The sequence below is a fragment of the Saccopteryx bilineata genome, chromosome 2 (assembly GCF_036850765.1).
Source record: "Saccopteryx bilineata isolate mSacBil1 chromosome 2, mSacBil1_pri_phased_curated, whole genome shotgun sequence".
Lineage (NCBI taxonomy): Eukaryota > Metazoa > Chordata > Mammalia > Chiroptera > Emballonuridae > Saccopteryx > Saccopteryx bilineata.
In genome coordinates this window covers 281,426,067-281,444,527 of record NC_089491.1, presented here as the reverse complement: position 1 = coordinate 281,444,527, position 18,461 = coordinate 281,426,067, and the positions used below count along the sequence as shown (strand labels likewise).

Below are 18,461 nucleotides of genomic sequence, written 5' to 3'. Positions count from 1 at the left end.
GGAGGAGAAGGAGAGGGGTCAGCAGGGGACGCCCGGGAAGTCCTATCACAGACTTGGTTCCTACAGCGGTACACATACCCAAAACATTTAATCAGGTAAACAAAGCTACTCTAAATATACAACAAGCTACTTGTTTATAAATGTTGATTTATAATCCTAAACATTTTTATTATCTTTAAAAAATCCAGAAACTTCAAGTGAGCTATATTTCAGGATTAGCTTGTCATTGTTTTGTTTGAAGGTTGGTTTTGAACCACTTTTGCATCCAGGGTTTTGTCACCAGAACTCCGCACAGGACTGTACCTTACGCCTGTCCACGATGCAGTCCAGGCCAGCAGCTTCCTCCCACTGTGCTGGAGTGGCCCCGTCTGCTCAGGTCCCTGTGTCCCCTGGGAGGGGCTGACTCACGTGTGATAGGTGACATTTCGAAATGATGTCAAGAGGAAAAACAGTGGCCTCTAATTCCCAAGCTGTTAATTCTGCTCAGGAACATGCTTTCTGGGGGACACACAGCTCTGTGTATTACGCTCTCCTAAAAATAACACTGAGTGCCTGACCTGTGGTGGCGCAGTGGATAAAGTGTCGACCTGGAAATGCTGAGGTCGCCGGTTCGAAACCCTGGGCTTGCCTGGTCAAGGCACAAATGGGAGTTGATGCTCCCAGCTCCTCCCCCCTTCTCTCTCTCTCTGTCTCTCCTCTCTCTCTGTCTTTCCTCTCTAAAATGAATAAATAAAAATTTAAAAAAAAACACTGAGCAAATGGTGCTCTTGCTGGTGTTAGCTGACTGGGGTCTGCGCGTTGAATTTCTAGGGAATCTAACCACGTTCCTTGGGCCTGCGGTTTTGTAGGTCTTGCAAGTAGGTGTTCCAGTCTCCAAAGCACCTCAGTGTACAATAGCTGCTTCTGTTTAAGAAAGCCCACCTCGCCTGTCTTCTAATAATGAGGACTTCTCACTGTCCCTCGTCCTCAAGCTGTGGAGCTGGCCCCTTCCTTCCTAGTCCCATGGCAAGACTGGTGTTGGCCCTGCAATGGCTGAAGGCACTGAGACCTGAGCAATATGCCTTCTTGGCCTCTGGATTCTGTGTCTGTCCCCATCCCAGAAGGAAGGCCCAGCTGCCACCCCCTTGTGGTCAGTGTTTGACTGTGCCTGAGGTGAAAATGACCATTTCTCTGTGACCTCCAGGACTCACCAGGGTTCTGCACTCACTGGGGTAGCAGCTAGGGCCCTGTCCCCACATTGCCTCTTCATCAGGGTGGGGGAGCAGAGAAGCTGATCCCAAGAGCCACGGCCAAGCAGTCGCAGTCACTGCCACTGCAGGACCGAGCTGGCCGTAGGCCTTAGGCCACATCTCGGAGCACGTTCTATGACATGGGGTCCTACCAGGGCCCGTCCTCTGTGAGACACTTCCTGCTCCTCCAGCTCTGGAGGTCTGGGTGCCCCTCCTCTGGCCTTCCCCTTCTTCACCTCAGACCCCCCCCCCATTCCCAGAGATCCCTGTGCTGCCCAGCCAGCAGGATACTTCCCCACCTCTCACCGAGGACAGCAGAGGTCCCTGTGAGACAATAGGACACCTGCCTCTTGTTAGGGACGCTATTCCCACTTATCAGACCTGCACGGAATTTTAAGTGCCTAACGGAAGCCCAGCACCACAGACCCGAACGTCTCCTCAGTTGGGCACACAGTAGGTGCTCAATACATGCTGGTTCCCTGCCTTGCCCTCCTGTGGCTACATCCCCCTCACAGCTCCTCCCAGGCAGGGCAGCGGAGCCTAGGGCCGGACGCTAGTGGTGAGCGTATCCTGAGGTCCATCCAGAGTCACAGCTCCCACGTACAGGTGTCCCAGGGACACGCTCAGATGGGAAACACTCCCACAGCTAAATCTGAACAGGTTGTAAGATCTCTGGCTTGATCAGGCATGTTTCAACCCCTCCTGGTCCCCACCCCCCATGGCCCTGGCCGGCTGGCAGCTGCAAATACTGGTAAGTCTCAGGGGCCACCCAGTTGTAGGCAGACCACAGCAGCTCCTTCAACGAGAAAGAGCATTAGCATCAGGTGGCCCTGGTCTCTCGGTCCTCAGCCTGGCTTCCTGACAGAGTCACCGAAGATCCCGCAGCTGAGCAGGGGCAGAGCCTGTCACCCTGCACGGAGTCACACGGAGCTAGCTGGGTGGTCTGTTCAAGGCAGAGGACCGAGTGGAGAGGAAGTTCCGAGTCAGAGCTCTGCCAAGACCAGACCTTCAGGTGCATCCTTAGCGCTTTCCTTGGGAACTGCCCTTGGGCATCACAGTCACACTGCTGCCACGTAGTGGCTACGGTGCTGAACTGCAGCCTTCCCGGGCAGGGGGAAAGGTTGGGGGCTGCACTGTGCGCTGTGGTGGGGGACTCCCAGTACTTCCGTGTCACAGCGGCCCCAACCCTGGTGTCTGGCGCAACGCACAGGGGCCGGTCGAGTGGCAATAGCCCTAACCGTGGTGCTGCCAAAACCAGGAAACGCAGGACGGGTTTTTAAATGGCCAAATGGCCCTCCAGCCACCATCCATATAAAATCCTTCGGGGAGATGCTGGAGAACCACTGCACAGTGTATAAAGCTACGGGCCTGGATTTCGCGGGGGCAGTTTTGACCCGCATGCACTAAAGACAGGTGTCCTCAAAAATCTCTCTCAGCAGTTTTGGCACGTGTAAGGTCTCCCCACTCCTCCCCACCCACCCAGGCTGAATTCTTAACTATGCCAAGTGTGGCTCTAGCTGCCAAACCTCCTCTGAGAAGCCTCAAACGACCACTTCCTTGGAGCTACTATCCCCAGACCCCCTTGCTGGAAACAGCCACCTTCCTCTGCAGCGCACAGTTCCCTCTATGGGCACTACTCGCCTCCGCTATTGATCAGCATCAGTCTTCCCCAGGCCTGTCCCTAATCAAGTGAAAACACGTTTCTGCTCACGGGGCTGTTTGGTGCTTTGGACGCGCAAGGTCTGGTGGGTGAATAAATGCAAGGGCCTCAGTGGGGGGAAAAGCAACGGTGAGTCCTTCTGTGAAGTGCGGCAATTCTAGGTAAGCTTAGGTTTAATCCTAATAAACCCCAGCTAGGCTGGGGCCAGCCAGTGGGGACTTGGGAGTCCCAGGGGACACACTCCAACTCTGGGGTCCTGAGAACTTACTGCACTCAGAAAGGCCTCATCCAAAAGTTGCCCCAGGTTAGTCCCACCCAGAGGTGAAGACTTCTGCCCTGCTCCCCTCCCCCTCTGCATACCACCCAGCCAGGAATATGGTCCCCTGACAAACTAGACAAGTGCGAGGAATATGTACAAAAGAAAATGTTAAATGCCTGAGAGGAGTGCTTCCAAAGGCAGCACAGTCTGAGGAGCACATCCTGTTAGCAGGACCCACAGGTGAAGCCACCTCTGCATGAGAACAGCCCTCTGCTCCTTCCCCTCCCACCCAGAACCTACCCAGAGCCCGGCACCTGGCAGGCCAGAGGCGCTGTCAATGAGCCTGATCACCACGAAGGTAGCAAGCCCCCCGGGTCTCGGCAAAGGAGGTCTTCACACACGGCAGACTGGGGACCAGCCAACCACTATACAGCGAAAATGCCACTGCTTCCCAGAGGGTTAGCTAGACCGCAAAGAAACCACCACCAAGCCAGTGAGCTCTCAGGAGTAGCTAGCCGCTGTGGGGCAGGCACAGCTGATCTCCTTGAATTGCGCCTCTGTTAACCACCTGGCTCTCGGAAGGCAGGGCAGCTCCTGTATGTGGCTCATTAGTCTCCGGGTCTCGGAGCAGACATGGGTAGTTCAGGGGCTTCCCACGTCACAGAGGCCACTACTCCCAGCCCCGCGTCACCGCTGTTTCGGCTCCAAGGGGAGGGGGCAGAGGTCTAACCATACCAATCGAATCCACCTTTCATGCCTTGGAGGACGACGCCATTGTGGGCAGACAGGCCGGGAAGTCCACACACCTGGGCCTGCAGTCTCAGTACGCACCGTGGAAACCATACTCATAAGCTGTGCACATGTGGACCCGTGGGTCCCTTCCCCCACACCCTCTATCTCTAACTTACAGAGACTACCAAAGATCACAGTTGGAAAGACCTTGGAGACCATTCAGCCCCTCACTCCCTTATCCCATTTCCCCGAAGGCCTGGAGAGGTGACAGAGGTCCCAGGTGACAGGAGTGAGAAGAGGTGGCTGACTGGAGACCCAGCGAACTTTCTATTCTGCCTTATCTCCTGTCACCCCGGGAGTTGTCCCCGGGGGACCAGCTATTCTGTCAACCAAACATCACACTCAAGTCTGTCGGATGAGGTTTTCCCATGTGAAGGGGGTCCCTCCAACGACAACGGTACCTCTACCTCCTGACTGTTCGGCACCACAGCCCGGTCCAGGCTCGGTAAGTCCATGGCATGTCCTAACCAAACGGATTGATTTTTGCTTTTTTGTTTGTAAATTCGGGAAGTGAAGCATCTGGCGTCCACTCCTCCCTCCCGCCCTTTATAGTGGTTTCTCCCTTCATCTGAAATAGCCAAGGATCAGCGAGTAGGGAGGTGGCCTGCGACTGCCCGCACTGGCACCAGTAGGTGGCTGCACCGAGGCGAGGTCGCAAGCAGCACCCAGGCTTGGGAACTGGACACCGCAGGCTCTGCCCCTGGGTTCCCCTCTGGGCCCCCCGACCCTGCTCGGCCTGATTGAACCCCACAGAAGGCTGGGCTGCTCTTGCTTGTTAGGGATGACGTGCAGTCCGCCCAAGGGCACTGGGAAGGGCTCCACCTGGGCAGCGCATGGACCCCAGGATGCAGGTTGTGAACAAGGGAGCTTGCCCCAACTTGTGGGCCCTTCCCAGCTTGGTCTCTAGTCCCCTCTTTATGCCCCACCTCCCAGAAAGTCACAGCCACACCTCTGTCTGCTTTTCTTTGTGCTTTTCACGCCTCTGGTCCCATCGTGGGACCTCACACAGACACGGAAGTTTCTGACCATGGACACAGTTCTTGGTGGTTTTCCTGGTGGCCACACACCAGCTGCTGTTCCTGCCCCATGCTCTCAGGGCCCTGGTCCGGTCGGCCGCGGGCATCCATCTCAAGGGACAGGCCACCCGGGGCCCTCATTTCTGTTCCGCAGCTAGAACGTTCCCTTCCTCGATGCTCTGCAGCTGGAGCCTCTGACTCACGAGGGTCCGGCTGCCTCGGCGGCCCACAAAGCCGGCCCCCGGGACAGTCCGCGCCACCATCAGGACCCCGGGCAAAGCCTCCTCCCCAAATAGGTTGATTTTGGCTTCGGCCTCTATGGCTTTGGCCAAGCTGTCTGCGTAGCTGTCCAAGGACTTGTGCACTTCAGCTTTCACATGGAGGACGGGGTTCTTGGCTGCTTCTGAGGGAGAAGGAAGAGGAGGTTAGCGAGGGACCAGGGACGGTGACTGTCCTGGGACACGCCTGCTGCTGCTTCCCTGTGCTGGGCGGGTGGCAGACCACGGTGGCTGGCGAGGGTTCCAGAGCCAGAGTCCCTCGGCCAGACTCCTGGTTTCCCTTCCGCACTGCCCGGGGAATCCCAGAAGAATTCAGCCCAGCCTCAGTTTCTCCTCTGTCGGGAGGAGATTGTGACACACCTCTTACTTCAGAGAGTGCCTGCGAACATTAAACCATTCTTCCCAAGGTGCTGGGCCTAGGTCTGCCTCGTAGAGAAGACTTGAGAAACATTTTCTCTTAACGAGATGCAAATTTTACATCCTGAAAAGACGTCTGCCAGCTCCCCGGAGCGAGTGACCTCTGCAGCTCTCCACGCCTTCCCGCTGGCCCGAGTGCTATCTGTCTGCTCTCTGCAATGGCTCAGGCTGCCCCCACATCAGGGACAACCTCCAGGTCAGAAGTTAACATGAAAGGTCTGAGCACCGCACCCAGGATGAGGGGCCGACAGCTAAAATGAATAGGTGGAGCCCTGGCCGGCTGGCTCAGCGGTAGAGCGTTGGCCGGCGTGTGGAAGTCCCGGGTTCGATTCCCGGCCAGGGCACACAGGAGAAGCGCCCATCTGCTTCTCCACCCCTCCCCCTCTCCTTCCTCTCTGTCTGTCTCTTCCCCTCCCGCAGCCAAGGCTCCATTGGAGCAAAGTTGGCCCAGGGGCTGAGGATGGCACCATGGCTTCCCCCTCAGGGGCTAGAGTGGCTCCAGTTGCAGTGGAGCATCGCCCCCTGGTGGGCATGCCGGGTGGATCCCGGTTGGGCGCACATGGGAGTCTGTCTGCCTCTCCCCCACTTCTAACTTCAGAAAAATACAAAAAAATGAGGGGAGCAGTGGGTCTTCAGTTTCTCCTCCAGTGCCTTCTTATTCTGAATCTCATGGCCTACTTTCCTCCTGACATTTGGCAAAAACAATGTGTCCCCGACTTCTCACGTTTTCTGGGGGAGGCAACTTCTGCCCCACTCTACAAGGGGATAGGAGTGCAGGGACATGTGGCCTCTCCCTGCCCTGCCACTCACCCTGGGGAGGATGGCGTTGGCCTGGGAACCTGTGTATCTACGTCAAGTTCGACCACCCCTGCCCACCCAGCCAAGACGCCGCCTCATCCAACAGCCGGGAAGCTCAGGACTCGAGCGAGACCACAGGGTCGGGGGTAACCTCTGGATGGGCAATGGTGAGAGCCCCGGCATGCTGGGGGTGGGGACAAGGGAGCCACAGAAGCCAACCTTTGATCTGCTCCACTTCATCCTCGAATGTCACGGAGCTCCTCCTCTTGGGTGGGCAGGTGCAATGGGCGGGGGGCTGGTCATCAGACGTGCAGTCTTCCAACAGCATCACGTCCGTCCCTAAAGCCAACGGCAGGTGGGCACATGGGATGGGCCATCTCGCCCGCCCGCTCTCAACCCCCTGGCATCCCCTGTGGGGGGCTGCGTACACCCTCCTGCTGTAGATGAGCCCAGACTGCTTTTGGCATAGCAGGGGGTGGGGCCAGCCCTCGGGCCGCCTGGCCGTGACTACCCCGGATGGACGACTGCGCAGGGGCAAGCTCTGTGAGTAGGCTTCGCTCTAGTGGGACTCTGGTTGGTCCCAGCTGAGTCTACCCTTTGGGTGTGTCATTTGCAGAGCCAGTGGGTGGTGTTCTGGTGTGGTCTGAAACGGACCACACCACCAGGTGTGTGGGTTCTGGAGCCTCTTGGGAGGGGCTCCAGCATAGGCCCAGGTCAGCTGCTGCCTATGCCTGGCCTGGGGCCACCTGGTAGGAGCTACAAAGTGATGTGCAGATGGTTACTGCTTGTGCTGGAATTGGAGGGGCCTGGGAGAAGCTGTGCTGTGAACTGAGGCTGGCCGCCACTAGTGCTGGGCTTGCGGCCACTTAGCAGGAAGTACAGGGCATGTGGAGGCCAGATGCTACTTTGTGGGGATTTGTGGACCTTTGGGAGATTTTAGGGAAGTCTGCAGCACGGGCAGAGGCCAGCCGCTTGTGAGGAAGAACCAGGCTGGGTGCCCACGCCTGCAAGCTGGGTGGGGAGAGGGCTCAACAAAGAGACAAGGGCACTTGCTCCCACTTTTGTCCCCAACAGCTGCCCCTCAAGCCCTCACCTTAAGCCAGACAACCCAGTTTTCCTGGGTTTTTCCTGGTATTTTTTGAGCTGCCAACCCTTCGCTGGAGCTTAGGGCAAGCATGAGCTCTGGCCCTTGAAGAGGATGCCTGGGTCTACAGCAGCCTCTGTCTCCCCCAGACTGAACCCCTGGTGATTTTCACAGCTTGATATTGTGGGGGTTCCTCTTCCTGGTACTGGTGCCCTGAGCCAGGGACCCCAGCATGGGGCTGAGACCCGTCGCTCCTCGGGGGCACCTCTGCCGTTGAGTTATCCTTCCTGACTCTTAGCCGGTCTGTGTCTCCACCCCTCCTGTTCATCTCATTGTGGCTTCTTCTTTCTAGTCTCAGTTGCAGGAGTTTCTATTGAGCTAGCTAGTCTCCAGCTAGTTCTTAATGATGCTGCTCTATAATTAACTGTTCATTTTCACGCGGCTATGGGAGGAGGGGAGCGCAATGTGTACCCATGCCGCCATCTTGGCGGGAAGTCGCCCACACTCTTGAATGGCAGAACTAGTGAGGTACAGTTCCCATTCCACATAACTCACCCATTCAAAGGGCACAGGGCGTCTGTCTTCCCACCAGACCGAAAACTTCAGGGGGTAGTTCCCCACTGTGTCTCTAGAGCCTAGCACAGTGTCTGGCCAAAGTAGGGGCTTGGCAAATAGCTGTTGTGGAATGAATCAATGTCACAGTGTCCCCGGACCCCTGCTGGCTGTCTGAGAATGCAGGAATGACCTGGGGGAATGATAGAGACCTTCCTTTGCTTCAGATCAAACAAGGGACTCGGGATGACAGGGGATAGTTTAACCAGAGGGTCAGCCCCCTAGTTTGCGAGATGAGGGGACATTCTCAGGGACTATTGTTCTATCTCCTGGGAAAATCCCGTGACAGAAGGCCTTTCTCGGTGTCTGCCCAGGGCCTGCCCCCAGACTTCCAGGACACAGGCTCGGGCTAAGAGACATAGGTCAAGGCACAGATGATTTTCTAAAGCTGCCAGCAGCAGCGATAGGAGCACAGACAGAGCAAAACGCCCACTGCCCAGACTTCGTGACCTTGGATGCCACGTGGCTCCCTTCACGCCAGAGCCCCAGGCTGGTCACATCTGGTGCTTCTCCAGCTCTGTGGAGTCACCTCCCACCCAGGGCCTTGTGAGGGCCCCATAACACACCTGTGTGGCACTCTGCGCCCCAGGAGCAACCAGGAAAGACCGACCCTAACCTCACGGAGCCTGGGAGGACTTGGAGGATCTGCGGTGAAGACGCATCTGTTCTGGGGGACAGGGCACAGGACACATAATGGTGGTGAAAGGAAGGGAACCAGACCTTGTCAGGGCTGCCCTGGACATAGTGATCGCTACGCCGAAGTCACAAGTGGGGAGACTTGAAGGTTTAGGGTTGATAATGCAGTTCGTAAGAAGGCAAGCTGACCACCAGGCTGCCCACCCCAGAGCGGCAGGGCTGCTGGCCATGACAACCAGAGCACAGTCCCCTAGCATTGTAACCCTTGAAGGCTATCACTTTGAGCCCTATAACAACCCTGTGTGTCAGAAAGAAGGAAACTGAGATCCCCATTGTACAGAAGAGCAAACTGAGGCACAGAAGCTCGGACAAGCCAAACACCACGACTGGAAACCCCGGCTCCATAGTGTGGCCCCCACGCTCCCTCTGCATGGCCCGGGAGATGCCCCCACCAGTGTCAGAGAAACGCACGAGGGTGGGGGGGGCGCACCTGTCCTGAGGCTTACCTGAGTCCTGAGAGCAGCTGAAGCCTGTGTCCCCTGTGCTGCTGCTGTTTCCCAGGGGCTGTCCGCCTGCCATGAGCGCCGTCAGGTGTGGGGACAGGCCCAGGTCTGAAAGGCAAAGTCAGTGCTGAGTGCACAAACCACGTCCTGCCTGCCCCGCAGCTTGGAGCCATCCCCCCTCCCGTTCTGCTCCTTCCACCGGCCTCACCCCCCGCTCTCCTTTCCCCTCGGCGCTCCCTGCAAAGCACGCTTCAACCCATGGGCAGGCAGGAAGCCCTTAGCACCCCTGCTCCTGTCCCAGGGCAGTCTGCATTGTGACTGCATTGTGACACGGGGCACTGGGTACCCCAGAAGGGAGCTCCCATGATGACGTCCAGCCAACAAGCAGGAAGGAGGGGACAGAGCAGGTGCATGCTCCTGGGTGATTCTGCAGTTAAACATGGAATGTGGGTGCACCGTCCCGGGCTCAAATCCTGCTTGAATACCAAAAAGGACTTTTTTGTTTTTTGTATTTTTCTGAAGCTAGAAACGGGGAGGCAGTCAGACAGGCTCCCACATGCGCCCGACTGGTCTCCACCCGGCACGTCCACCAGGAGACAATGTTCTGCCCATCTGGGACGTCACTCTGTTGCAACCAGAGCTATTCTAGCACCTGAGGCAGAGGCCACAGAGCCATCCTCAGCGCCCGGGCCAACTTTGCTCCAATGGAGCCCTGGCTGCGGGAGGGGAAGAGAGAGACAGAGAGGAAGGAGAGAGGGAGGAGTGGAGAAGCAGATGGGTGCTTCTCCTGTGTGCCCTGGCCAGGAATCGAACCTGGGATTCCTGCACGCCAGGCCGACACTCCACCACTGAGCCAACAGGCCAGGGCCCCAAAAAGGACTTTTTTTTTTTTTTTTTCCATTTTTCTGAAGCTGGAAACAGGGAGAGACAGTCAGACAGACTCCCGCATGCGCCCGACCGGGATCCACCCGGCACGCCCACCAGGGGCGAAGCTCTGCCCACCAGGGGGCGATGCTCTGCCCATCCTGGGCGTCGCCATATCGCGACCAGAGCCACTCTAGCGCCTGAGGCAGAGGCCACAGAGCCATCCCCAGCGCCCGGGCCATCTTTGCTCCAATGGAGCCTTGGATGCGGGAGGGGAAGAGAGAGACAGAGAGGAAAGCGCGGCGGAGGGGTGGAGAAGCAAATGGGCGCTTCTCCTGTGTGCCCTGGCCGGGAATCGAACCCGGGTCCTCCGTACGCTAGGCCGACGCTCTACCGCTGAGCCAACCGGCCAGGGCCTTTTTTTTTTTTAACAAAGATTTTTTATTTTATTTTATTTTATTTATTCATTTTTAGAGAGGAGAGAGAGAGACAGAGAAAGAGAGAGGAGAGAGAGAGAGACAGAGAGAGAGAAGGGGGGAGGAGCCGGAAGCATCAACTCCCATATGTGCCTTGACCAGGCAAGCCCAGGGTTTCAAACCGGCGACCTCAGCATTTCCAGGTCGACGCTTTATCCACTGTGCCACCACAGGTCAGGCCCCAAAAAGGACTTTTTAAAAAAGAGGTTTATACCCCAGAGAAGGAGGGAATGTTCGTTGGCTGGGAGGTGGAGAGGTAAGGCAACTCGGGTGACCCAAGGGAGAGGAGGCTGGTTCTTACCCCCGACCCCCAGAGCTCAGGAGGCGGTGGAGGCCTGCGCGTCTCTGCAGGCAGGTGGGGCGTGACAGAAGTCACTATAGGATGCAGTGGGTCCCCAGGGTCAGCGGAAGAGCAAAGGGGAGGGGACAGGAGGCCAGACCTTGGAGACACCAGACACAGTCCTGCAGATAGGGAGAGCTGGGCACCCGGGCGGTGGCCCAGCCAGACCACAGGACAGCCAACACGCTTCCTGCCTGGAGCCTAGGTATTAACAATGAAGGGACAGCTCAGGCCACCGGACACTTGAGGAAAGGCACTGGCTGGAAAGACAGAGACGGGAGAAGGAAGAAAGACAGAGATACATGGGTCTCAGAGGAGACCATGCAGGGAGCTTCAGAAAACAAACGGGTTCTCATTGGGACCCTGAGAAAGTGCAGACAACAACGACTCCCAGAGGAAAAGAGGCTATGGAGATCGTGAGTTGACCAAAAGGAATGCTCAGAAATTAACCTGGGATAAAAAGTCAAAGTCTGGGCCCTGGTCAGGTGGCTCAATGGTAGAGCATCAGCCGGTATGTGGAAGTCCCAGGTTTGATTGCCAGCCAGGGCACACAGGAGAAGCGCCCATCTGCTTCTCCACTCCTCCCCCTCTCCTTCCCCTCTGTCTCTCTCTTCCCCTCCTGCAGCCAAGGCTTCATTGGAGCCAAGTTGAGTTGGCCCAAGCGCTGAGGATGGCTCCATGGCCTCTGCCTAGGCGCTAGAATGGCTCTGGTTGCAATGGAACAACGCCCCAGACGGGCAGAGCATCACCCCCTGGTGGGCACACCAGGTGGACCCCAGTCGGGCGCATACGGGAGTTTGTTTCTCTGCATCCCCGCTTCTCACTTCAGAAAAATACAAAGAAAAAAAAAGTTAAAGTCCGATCTGACAGGAAGACCCCTGAGCTGGCGGATGGCAGGGCCCACGGCCGGGGAGCACCCAGCTCACCCACAGAGCGCTCCAAACAGGAGGCAGCCCCGTCTTTCCTCTTAACTGGACTTTTCTGAGGGCAGAAGTGACAACGCTCCTCTGTTCTCTGGAGCCAAGGAGGACATGATGGTGGGGGGGGGAGCAGGCTCCCCAAAACCCCTTCTGTCACGACACCTGGGAATCGTGCTCACGCCTGGTGTTGGTGTGATCGGCTGAGACCAGAGAAGACCCCACACGACCATCCCCTGCAGGGTCTTGGCCCCAGAATTTGCCCGTGTCTCAGCGGGAAGCCTGGCTTGGGAGGAGCCGGTGGGGGACCGCTCACTGCCAGCTGGGACGGCGGAGGCCACAGTGGGGTTTGGACACCATCTCTGAGGCTGCGGTGAAAGCCGGGAACAAGTCCCAGTCACCACCAGCAGCGGGAGTCCTCAGAGCCAGAACAGTGTGGCTCGGGTAAACAGTCTGGGGACAGGGCAGCCAGGTGGCCCCTCCAGTCTGCGTTTATCCAGCAGTTGCTTCTTGAGTGGCTGCAGTCACCCTGAAGTTTATGAAGTGCATACCTACTGGGCTGGGCCTAATTCAACCCCTTTTACAAAAAAAATATTTTTTTTTTTTTTAAATAAAAAGGCACAAAGCAACAGAGCTCCGTGGATGAGGTCAGAAGCTAGAACGTCACCAGTGCCTGTCAGAGGCTAAAAGAATGGGCATGCCATTCGGAGGTGAAACAGGCATTCTGAGGTGACCAGGAGACCTCTAGGTGGCGCCAGGAAAGGAACTTGGAAAAGGGCACGTTGGGGCAACTCAAAGGCTCCAGGGTGGCCCCTCCCTGCCCCCAGGGGTTTGAAGCACGAGGCCATGAGTGGCATTTGGATAGGCTGCCCTCCCCCAACAGCCAAGCTACCCTCCAAATTCCTGGGGGAGCCCATGGGAGTCTGCCAACGAGACCACGTGAGCAGAAGGTACTTGAAGTGACAGCTGGCACCCCAGGGAAACGTAACCTCTGGCACTTCTTTGGGGCAATGGGATGAGAAAACTACCCTCCACCCACTGGGGCTGAAATCTACATATGAGACAAACACAATGTTTCTACAACTCCGGGCTTCGAAGAGTCTGCGGGGGAGCTCCAGATATTTCTGGAATTCCACTCTGCCTTTGCTCGTAAACCCTGTCAGGAAAGATTATAATCCCATGTCCTGACTCCTTAGGTTACATACAGCTCTGCAGGTGCCCGGGCCACAGAGGGGCACAGTCACAAGACAGACAGGTAGTTTCTGGCCTGCTTTGGAATGCATCGTACCACCCTTCCCGGCCCTTGGTGACAGAGGGGACATGCACTCTTGAGGGTGAGGGGTGGCCCGAAGCAGGCTTGGGACAGGAGTCGAAGAGTCTCCTGCAGATCCAAATTGTGCCCACAAAGGGCACTAGACCAGGGTCTGCTCAGCCAGAGGGACCACAGAGGTCAGGTGGAGGCCAGGATCCTCCATCCTCATCAGAAGGCCGTTCCCGGCATGGAAGAGGCAGGGTGCAGAGCCCAGGGGCACAGCTTTCTGCCCTGTGTCCCAGGCTCTCGCTGTGGCGGCTGGTATCCTCCTGAGAACCACTGGGCAGCAGGCAACAGGGAATCCCCAGCTCCCATTCCCGGGGAAGGCCAAGAGCTTCTATCCCACACGCCTTCAACCCAAAACCCTCCCACAAAACGGCTTTCCCCTCAATGAGCAGGAGACCGCTGGCCGCCTTGACCTTGTCAACCCGACCACAGCTGGTGTTTTCTGCCGGTTCTCACAGCCTCCCGGACGCTTCCAGCATAATCACAAGTGACATGTAGGGGGAAAAATCTTGGCCTGAAAAGCAGACGTTTCTTTTTGTTCTGTCTACTACCCTCTCCTCCTCCATTCTCCTCGTTTTTTCCCCCATTCCTCATTCTGAACTTCATTGGAATAGAAAACATTTAATAATTTTTTTCTTTTGCGCCTACAAGATAAGCAATTTTTACAAACTTGAACAATAATTTAATCAGTGAGATGAAACCAAGCCCCAAATGTACTCCTGGCTCACAAGTCACCCATGAAAACACAATCAAGTGTTGGGCGGGGTGGGCATTTCAGTGGTTAAAATACCAGAATATCAGGAGATTTATTTTCTCCTTGGGTTGAAATGAAAAGTCCCAGAATTTCTCTTTTCTCCAGAAGTAACACTGTTGTCAGCCCATGAAATAAACCAGCGATGTTGGCTTGTGTAACGGCCTCATGGAAAGATTCTCCGACCACCGTGATCACTGAGTAACTGTGATGATTAGTTGATCTTTCTCTCTGGCCTTTTGGAGAGGGACCGTGGGAGAGACCAGTCAACATTGGCTTGAGTTGCCTGACGCCGCCCAGCAAGAGGCGAGAACTGCAGCCCGACTGGACCTGTCCCACACTTATCGGAGATGTACCCTCAGAATCTCCCTTCCCGTAGCCCGTCCAGATGATGGTCCCCCTCAGATGGGACCCTAAAAATCCAGCTACTTCTCTGTTAGGCCAACACAGCAATAATTGCTGCAGGCAAGACCCACCGATGCTAAACACAGTGAGGGACGGCTGGAGGGGAGACAGCATGGTAACATAATAGCCTCAAAGTATCCTTTCTGTTATATTTATCAATTACTATAGAGAAAATAGTGACTTCACAGTGGAGGAACCCGGCAGGCACCCCCTTAACGGTGTAGGGTTGAATGTGCCCCTAACCCACCCCAATTTGTACACTGAAGCCCTAATCCCCCTGTGAGGGCATTTGAAGAAGGGGCCTTCAGGAGGTAATTCGATGAGGTCATGAAGGTGGGATGCTCAGAGGAAGAGACCAGAGGGCTTGCTCCGTCCTGTCCCCTCCCTGTCCCCATGGGAGGGCAGAGCAAGAAGACCTTCACCAGGACCCCACCCCTGGCGCCCTCCTCTCCGACGTCTAGCTTTCTGAACCGTGAGGAAATCGATGTGTTGTTTTAGCCACCCAGTCTACGGTATTTTGTCATAGGAGCTCGAGCTGATGAAGACATTAACCAGAAGATGAAGGGTAACAGGACTCGTGATGAGGCATGGTGACAGACGTGCCCCTGCTGTGACCACAGAGATGAGCACCTCACCCCTTGGGGTCCGGCCCCCAAAACCTATAACCTCGTTCTGATCTCAAGAACCCAACTGAAAGACGGTTCCACACCAAAGCCACAAGCATCCCTGTCATGGAAGCAAAGAAAACAAAGACTTGAAGATGACAGAGGGAGACGTGACGGCTGACGACGATGGAGGCACAGGAAAAGGACACCACTGGCAGGTCGGTGAGATCTGAATCAAGTCTGCAGTCAGCAGCACCGGCCGGCATTAGTGCCGTGGGTTTGGGAATTATGCTTGGGTCAGGCAAGACGTCAGCTCCAGTGAAGCTGGGTGGGCTGGACATTTTTCCAACTCTTCCCTACCTAAATCTAAGATTATTTCAAAATTTAGGCCCTGGCTGTTTTGCTCAGTGGTAGAGTGCCGGCCCGGAGTGTGGAAGTCCTGGGTTTGATTCCTGATCAGGGCACACAGGAGAAATGCCCATCTGCTTCTCCACCCCTCCCCCTCTCCTTTCTCTCTGTCTCTCTCTTCCCCTCCCGCAGCCAAGTCTGCGTTGGAGCAAAGCTGGCCCGGGCACTGAGGATGGCTCCATGGCCTCTGCCTCAGGTGCTAGAATGGCTCTGGTTGCAACAGAGCAACACCCCAGATGGGCAGAGCATTGCCTCCTGGTGGGCATGCCAGGTGGATCCTGGTCAGGCGCATGCTGGAATCTGTCTGACTGCCTCCCAGCTTCTAACTTCAGAAAAATACAAAAACAAAAACAAAACATTGTAAAGAGTCTATCCCTGATGAGAGTACTCCCTTTAGGTTGCATCAAAGGCTTGTTCTGAATCAGTGATCAGAGGGAGTACAACTTTCCATGGACACGGCAGTGGCATTTCCATGTGTCAAGCCGAGGTTTGGCACTGACACATCCTGAATTACGAGGGACAATCAAGCACACCAGTGACCTGGGATGAAAAGCCCAAGGATGAGTATGTTTGGGGACCAGCAGTGAGGAGGGGAGGGTCTCGGCTTTAAAGAACGCTGAATGGAAAACTATGGCCAAGAGAAGGCCGCCGGATCCAAGGCGTGGGTTCTTTTTCCCTGGAGACAGAAGGAACCACACTGCCGCGGCCAGTGGCCCATGGCTGGGGGAACAGGAGGCAGATCTCTGAACTCTGGTGTCCCCTGCCTTGAGCACTCAGCTCAGGAAGGCTGCAGGATCTCAGTGGACCCTCTGGGATGTTTCTTTCCCAAAGGAAACCTGGGCTGTGAGCCCTGAGGCCACAGTCGGTGCGAGACCTCCACCCGCCCCATGTCAGAGCGGCAGAGAGGGCCACAGGAGCCCCCTGGCCAAGGGCGAGCATCCCCCTCCTGCCACGTTCCCACGTTACCTGTGATCCTGTTGGAAATGCTGAAGAGCCTGGACGTCCTCTGCCGCTGGACAAACGGCTCCCGGTAATACCGGTCCCCAAAGCACATGCCCAGCAGCTCCTTGCGGACCGTCTTGTTCCAGAGTCCGTAGATGAGGGGGTGGCAGACCGCGCTGGTGAAACTCAGCCAGGTGGCCCAGGTCTCCAGGCTGGGGGAGACACAGTTCTTTCCCCAGAGCGCCTCGGAGGTGATGACCACCATGTAGGGACCCCAGGTGACCATGAAGGCCCCGATGACCACCAGGATGGTGAGGAGGGCTTTGCACTGGTTGGCCGAGTAGACGACGCCCTGCAGGGCATTCCTCCGGCTGCCCGAGGAGGAGGTGGAGGTGCTGGAGTTCTTCCTGCCGGTCCTCTGGGCGTCCTCCTCCACCATGACCACGGTGCCGCAGTGCACCTTGCGTGCCTTGACCCTGGCCACGCGGAAGATGAAGCCGTAGCACACGAGCATGACCAGGAAGGGGAACAGGGCACACCAGATCTGCCAGAAGGCGGTATAGCCAGGCTCCCGGTGCCACGCGGCCACACACATCCACTTGAACTCATCAAACTCCACCGCTGACCAACCAAACAGAGGAGGCAGGCAGCCGATGAGGGAGTGAAGCCAGACGTAGACCAGGGCCATCACGGCCCGGTTCCCGGTGATCTTCATGGGGTACACCATGGGGTACAGGACAGCATAGTAGCTGGACAGGATGCAAGGAGGAGAGAAAGGAGTCAGCACAGGAAATGCACACCAGAAGGGGCACCCGCCGCTGTCCTAGGTAGAGCACACCCTCCCCGCCCGGACAGCTGATCCCGGGGAAATGCTGCCTATGAAGAAGGCTTCCCCATGAGGGCCATGGATGCAAGAGACGGGTGGCCACACAGATGCCGCCTGGTGCAGGCAGGATGTTAGGAATGGCTGGTGGCCCCGGCTGGTTGGCTCAGTGGCAGAGCATCAACCTGGAGTGTGGATGTCCTGGATTTGATTCCCTGTCAGGGAACACAGGCGAAGTGACCATCTGCTCATCCACCTCTCCCCTCCCCCACCATCTCTCTTCCCTTCCCACAGCCATGGCAGGAATGGTTCAAGCAAGTTGGCCCCAGGCACTGAGGATGGCTCCATGGCCTTTCCTCAGGCACTAAAATAGCTCGGTTGCCAAGCAATGGAGCAGCAGCCCGAGATGGGTAGAGTATCACCCGGTAGGGGAGCTTGTCAGGTGGATCCTGGTTGAGGCACATGTGGGAGTCTGTCTCTCTGCCTCCCTCCCTCTCACTTAATAAAAAAAGAAACAAAACGGAATGGCTATAAGCCTCACGTATCACCTGTGAAGCCACCTTCTCCACCAGGACCTTCATGAATCACGCGTGGGGACCCAGCTCAGAGGTTAGTCTGAGACTGCCAATCTCAAGCCACCAAGATCTGGCCTAGAAAAACAATGTTTCCGGTGTCCCTGATTGTGTGTGGGTCCCAGAATCACGGCACATGGCCTGGGTTACAGCCATCGCTATGTCAGGCTGGTGGCTGGGTTTGTATCTTGCTGAGATACAAACAGGAGGAAGCAGGCCTTCTGGAGCCGTAGGTGTCTGGGTTCAGGCGGTGGCTCGGCTGTCTGATGGCTGTGTGACCTGGGGTTGCTAACGTAGCCCCTTAGGGCCCTGTTTCTCCATCTGGGAAATGGGACCTCAGAGCCTCGGTCACAGGTCCACTCCGAGGCCGCAACTGGCCAGTGAGGGACAGGCCTGCAATGTAAGAGCACGGCTTGGTCTTTGCCCGGCCACCAATGGCTCTCCTCTTGTTTGTGCTCCTGCAAAACTGCCATGACCTCAGGGGACACCAGGCCCCTCTGACCTGGGGATAAATCGGGCTGTTCTGGTTTCAGTTGAGACACTGACTTATGTGGCATCATCTTGGCAAATGAAATGTGAGGGGAGTCTACTAGGGGCACTTGCAAGGAGGTTTCCTTCATTTTCCAAAAGAATCAAGGCTAGTTTCTACTTTTATCTGCCTCTCTCCTTTAAAAAAAATTATTTTTAAATTTTTTTTATTCAGTGAGAGGTGGGGAGGTAGACAGATAGATTCCCTCATGTGCCCTGACCGGGATC

The 18,461-nt window shown here is 56.3% G+C and overlaps 1 protein-coding gene across 4 annotated transcripts in view; it reads right to left on the bottom strand.

The window, feature by feature from the left end:
- Window positions 1-745: 745 nt before the first annotated feature.
- Window positions 746-18,461, bottom strand: part of GPR161 (G protein-coupled receptor 161) — a 38,918-nt gene continuing 21,202 nt past the window's right edge. For all 4 annotated transcript variants that reach the window (XM_066261092.1, XM_066261093.1, XM_066261094.1 and 1 more), the window contains 4 exons: window positions 16,335-17,059; window positions 9,288-9,392; window positions 6,669-6,788; window positions 746-5,359 (listed from right to left, as the gene is read on the bottom strand). In XM_066261092.1, the coding sequence (XP_066117189.1) occupies window positions 5,094-5,359; window positions 6,669-6,788; window positions 9,288-9,392; window positions 16,335-17,059 (1,216 nt within the window). In that variant the 3' untranslated portion in view covers window positions 746-5,093. The remainder of the gene's footprint in view (window positions 5,360-6,668; window positions 6,789-9,287; window positions 9,393-16,334; window positions 17,060-18,461) is intronic.